Raw genomic sequence first — 6,032 nt, forward strand, 5'->3', positions numbered from 1 at the left:
TAATTTGCAGTTTTATTATTTGTTTTAACATAGCCTTGGTTTAAAATTCTTTGTTTAAGTTTAACAAACAAAAGTTATACTTGATCAAATATCAAATTATGATCCTATTTGTTTTTTAGCAAGATTTACAGTTTGCTTAGTGCATGTATTACTTAAGTACACATGCCAAGCCTACAAAACTACATTAAAAATTATGTTTAATTAAATTGCTTGAATTTAATGCCGATTTAGCAGATTTTTCTTGCTAAATTTTTTGCAAATTATAGTCTATTATCAGTTTTATAAACGGTATAGTTATAATGGTTTTACGAAAACAAATAATTGAGTGATGAAAGCAGCAACAATTTTGGTAAACTAAATAATAACAAAACAGTTTTTGGTATGAAAAGTTTGTTTACATTTTAAACAGAAAAAGACTTGGATTCTAAATGTTGTTGGCTTTTCATTTAGCGTGCTTTTTTATAATCGGTAACTGTTAAAATGACTTACGATCAGTTAGATACAAAAAATGACATTACAGAAAAACCAGTTAAGAAAATATGGCCTTACACCTTACTGTTGGTGATAGGACTAGCCAGAGTGGGTGGGGTAAGTTATTTATTATTTTTAATTAGTTCTATAGCTTGTTAATATTTACATTTTAATATAATATAAGATTTCTTATTGAATAGTATTGACGTAATATTACTGGTATTGTTACATAGTAAAACGTCATAGGGAAATGAGGGTTTTAAATACTATGCATTTGGAAACCGTTAAATTTTACCATGTGCTTATTTATAAATAACTGCTTAAAACGTTTTTTAAGGACATTATTCGGTATTTTAAAGACTATAAGGTAAAGTTTTGTGTTTTAAAAGTATAAAGTAAAATATTAAATACTATAGTTTATTTTATATATTTAAATTCTGATTTTATTTTGTTATTTTTAAGGGTTTATTTTTATCAATTCATGGGCCTACACTGCTGACATTGGCTAACAATGTTGGGGTATCAGTTGGCGACGTGTCCTGGATATTTAGTAGTAGAAGTATTGGAGTATTACTGGGTGGAATAGCAACTGGAATTACTATGAGAAAACTTAACAACATGCTTACATTTGGTTGGTCATATTATGTCAAATTTTAGTTTGTTTAAGTTATACTTAAGTATCTTAATTACTTTAAAATGACATTGAAATATTTTTGACCTGAGTATAATATTATTTTTTTTGTAAATATCTTTTTTCTCGATGTGGGAAATTCGACTTCACTACCTAAACATAGAGTATCATCAGTAACCCCGACCCAGTCTCAAGTTGCCTGTGGCAGTTTGGGATATTATAGAGACTATAACTGCCCGGTAATTATGCTGCTGATTAGGTGCTGGTTCAGCAGAAGTTTTTACCGTTATAGCGCCTTACGCAAGGGCGCTACAGCATGAGAGTAGTAGGGATTGAACCACGACTTTATGGTGGTGTAGCAAGTGTTCTTACCACTACACCACTCATTAAATGTTAAGCTATAATAAGCAGTCTATTATAAGCTTAAACATTTTTATTAATAGTAAATAGCCTAAGTTGTATTTGTTCAATTATACCTTTGTTTATTTTTGATCAATTTTTCTTATACAATAATTACTCTCAGATTAAAAATTAACTTTTAAAACCACTATCCAAAATTAAACAACCAAACCAAACAAAGTTTAAAATAGAATTTAAAATAAAAATTAAAAAAATTTAATTAAATTTATTAACTTTTTTTTAGGTATATCTTCGTTTATATTAGGAGCAATTGTAATAGCGACTCCATGGATAACAACTTTATGGTTGTTAGTTGTTGTTGTTCTAATTGGTGGAATCGGTTTCGGATTTCAAGATGCAGGTAAATAATATTGTTAAAAATTCAAAATTTTTATTCTTTTTTCAACATTGAATGTTAAGTAATTAGAGCACTTAGTTTAAGAACATGAGGTCTTAGGTTTGATACTCACTACTCTTATGCTGTAGTGCCCTTGAGTAGGGCGCTTAAAACGGTACAAACTCCTGCTGAGCCAATAGATAATCAGCTGCTTAATTATCGGGCAAATTTAATCTATATAATATCCCAAACTGCCAATGGAAACTTAAGACTGGGTCGGAGTAACTAATGTTACTCTTTGGTAAGGTCTTAATCTTAAATTTACCATATCAAAAATAAAAAAATGGGCACTACCACATAGGCTTTTTTAAAACTTTAAAAACTTTGCTTTTCAATAATTTAATTTTTCAGGTATGCAAGCTTTAATTCTACAAGTTTGGGGTGAAAAAGAATCAAGGGGTCTAATTTCTGGGTTCCATTTTACAATCGCAGTGGGCGCATTTTTAGCCCCAATAATAGGTAAGATTTAAAATGTGGGGTTTTTTACACATTATTAACGTTAATAATTCTGCAATAAACAATATCATGAATTAGAAAAATTATAATTTTTTTACATAAAATGTGATTCTATTGCCCTGTTATTGTTTTTGCCCTGTAACTTAATTTTGCCCTGTAACTTAATTTTGTCACGTGATTTTACAGCACAACCGTTTTTATCGCAACAGCAAGGAGATAGTGACGTATGCCCAGCTGGGGATTCCCCATTAGTGGGCAATAATATTTCATCCGCAACGGTAAAACATTAAAGTTGTTTATTTTCGTAAAAAAGGATATATACTATTTAAGGTCCTGGGTTCAATCCCCACTGCTCTCATGCTGTAGTGCCTTTGAGTAAGGCGCTATAAACGGTATTAACTCCTGCTGAGCCAGCACCTAATCAGCAGCATAATTATCAGGCAATTATAATCTATAATATTTCATACTGCCAACGTCAACTGGAGACTGGGTCGGGGTAATGTTACTCTATGTTTAGGTCGTGAATTCGCCTTACCATGTCGCGTTTTACAAGTCAAGTCCATTGGAAATACAGACTTTTTACCATTTGTTAATTGAGATTATCTTTGCAGACTTTAACTTATATGGACACCACTACAACTCCTTACACTGAACCAACCAACCCAGTCGTATGGGCCTACCTCATTTGCGGTCTTTTCATGTTCATCGTTGGATTTTTATTCTTCTTCGTCGGATGTTGCAACATTGAGGACCGAGTACGTCGACTAAACGTCGAGTTAGTTGAGCAGAGAGAAGAAAGCTCGCCAAAAAATGTACTGCTCTTGTTTGCCCTCGTGTGTGTGTATTATTTCTTTTGTGTCGCCGGCGAGACGGCGTACAACAGCTACATTTACTCAGTGGCCATTTGCTCGGATCTAGCGTTTTCAGTAAGTCTTTTTTCATTTATTTATCCCCAATGTGGGAAAGTCAACTTCACAACCTAAACATAGAGTAACATCAGTTACCCCGACCCAGTCTCGAGTTGACTTTGCCAGTTTGGGATATTATAGATTATAATTGCCCGATAATTAAGCTGCTGATTAAGTGTTGGCTCAGCAGAAGTTTATACCGTTTATAGCGTCTTACTCAAGGGCACTACAGCATGAGAGCAGCGGGAATTGAACCCAGCATTTGTTGAGACATACTAAAGTGTTATCATTGATATAACAAAGCTATGTTAAATTTATCTTAACATTACAGACAAGCGAAGGGACGACTGTAAACGCTTTATTCTGGCTCGGTTTTGGTGCTGGCCGTTTAGGAGGAGTTATCGTATTTCGTTATCTATCACCCACTAAAATAATTCTTATCGACTTGGTTGGCACCATAGCTTGTATGATTGTCGTGTCCATTTTTGGGGAAAGTACCGCGGCGGTCACGTGGGCTGTGACGTTTTTGTACGCGTTTTTACAAGCTACAATATATCCTGGTGGAGTTTCATGGACTGCTCAATACACAAACATATCAGGGAACTATATTTTCATCTTTTCAGCTGGGCAAGCGCTTGGCACGATGGTTTTGCTGCCGGTAGGTGGCGTACTTTTCGAGATCGACCCCTTTAGCGTGATGTATCTTGTATTAGGTTGCTCAGTTTTGAACGCGGTCACTTTTGGGTTCATGTTGTTAGAAGGTAGAAGAATAAAACGAAGAAATAAAGGAATTGAAGGAATTCAAATCACGGATAAACCAACTATTTTACCCACACAAACTAAACTATAAATTATTATATTTACTCAAATTTTATTTACTTATTATTATATCAACATTACTACACTTAAAGTAGCTTAAAATATTAATTAAATAATTAACAAATCATATTTAATGTTGTATATAAAATTCAAATTTTTTTACGAAATTTTAAGATTTTAATAAATTTTTTCTATATATAGTATTTTAAATTTTATATAACAGCAGCTTACATTGGGTTAATGTGTAGAGAAAATCGATAATTTTATTACCAGATCTGTTTACAGGAATATTATATGAAGATAATGTTATAAAAGCATAAGAGATTAAATTATAGATTACTAAAGCCTGTCATTAAATAAAATAGCGTCAAAAATTTTCTATTTTTAGCGAATTTTAAGAGCTATACATTAATATATGTCGATAATTTAACAGTATTGTTTAAATAAAATATAGCAAACTGCTATTTTTAGTAAAAAAACAGCACTTTTTTACACAAAAAGTTTTAAAAAAGAGTAAAAAAATCGTTTTTAATTTTAAAGCTTATTTAGTGTATACAAGACTGCTACTATTTAGTCGAAAAGTGTTTAAAATAGTTTGTTATTAATTAACTATTCATGGTATGAGTGAAAATTGCAGTGTTCCAATAAAAAACCAACATTTTTTTCAGGTTAACAACCTTTAGTCATCCAAATTTTGTCAAAAACAAAATATTTTCAGGTTGTGTAGGAAGGTTTGCGGGTTTTTAGGCAGAATTAAATTTTAAGTGCTGTATTTTGACTCGCAAGAATTTAAGCTTCAATTTAAAAAAAAAATTTGTTATTTTTAAATTATTCACGCTGCATTTTTTACCCATTGATCATTCGACAATTTGGTCATTTATCTTGCAACAATTCAACCATTGTTTATAGTTTGTTACGTTTTAATCCTTTACACCATAACAATAACGTCGCCGTAAGCTAAACTTAAAACTAAAATTTAATTTAAAACGAAAGTGGTTTACTTCATTTTGCAAGGCAAGAGCAGATTTAAGCCCGATTAATTCAACTACAGGCTGGGTAAGAGTTTCATTTTTCAAAATCCAGTTAAGCTTGGTTAAATGAAAAGAGATTTACTTAAAGAGAAAGAGTTTTAGATTTATTTACTCTGGAACTTAAAACCGAAATTTTTTCAATTTTTTTCGCTAGACTGATTTTTTAACTCGCTGGGTAGAAATATTTTTTCAAGTAAATTTACGGGCCACTGAAATAGTAAAATTAAATTTCAAGCCACTGTTTTTATGCAGAATTTGCCAACTAATGCAGTTTGGTAAAAAAACTAGAAAAAAAATAAAGTTTAAAAATAGATTTTGTAAGCTGCTAATATCCTGAATACAACCGTCAAAACATATTACGCTGAAAGTGGATATCCTAAATTCTGACACTAGCTTTACATTTTTCGTCAGGGGTAGATAGCTTGGCAGAAAAAACGTTTTTTTTACTTGTAAAGTTTTACTAAGTCAACTGAACAGTAAGGTTATAAACACAGCTTTAAAAGCAGGTTAAAAAAAATACTGATTTTAAATGTAAAATTTGTGCGTAAACCAACGTTATTAATGTACTGTCGTTATGCTAATTATTCACAACGGCAATTGTGGTTGGAAGGCGTATTACGTGAACATAGGTGTGTTAAATTAGGATGTAAAATAGATAAAAAAAAAAGGTGCTATACACTTTCTAATTTTAGATTTTTTCGTTTCTCTAATATTAAAGCGGTTCAGGAAATTATTAATTTTTCCTTTTTTTGCGTAACATGCTTGATAGTTAAAGGTCTAATGTACGCTGTTCTTGAGAATTAGGCAAAATTTCAATTTTGTTTTATAAAAACATGCAAAATTTGTGTTTTTTTATACAACTTTATGAAAAAAAAATATTGTAGTATGTAAAAATGACCGCTTAGCAGATTTTATTATTG

At 31.3% G+C, this 6,032-nt stretch overlaps 1 protein-coding gene across 1 annotated transcript; it reads left to right on the forward strand.

The window, feature by feature from the left end:
* The first annotated feature begins 480 nt into the window (after nucleotides 1-480).
* On the forward strand, nucleotides 481-4,112 carry LOC145753559 (sodium-dependent glucose transporter 1A-like). Its single transcript, XM_082569964.1, has 7 exons — nucleotides 481-588; nucleotides 934-1,102; nucleotides 1,746-1,862; nucleotides 2,250-2,357; nucleotides 2,541-2,632; nucleotides 2,966-3,280; nucleotides 3,594-4,112. Exons 1-7 carry the CDS (start codon nucleotides 481-483, stop codon nucleotides 4,110-4,112), a joined length of 1,428 nt encoding a protein of 475 aa, XP_082426090.1.
* The last annotated feature ends 1,920 nt before the right edge of the window (nucleotides 4,113-6,032 follow it).

This window comes from Corella eumyota, chromosome 5 (genome assembly GCF_963082875.1).
Source record: "Corella eumyota chromosome 5, kaCorEumy4.1, whole genome shotgun sequence".
Classification (NCBI taxonomy): domain Eukaryota; kingdom Metazoa; phylum Chordata; class Ascidiacea; order Phlebobranchia; family Corellidae; genus Corella; species Corella eumyota.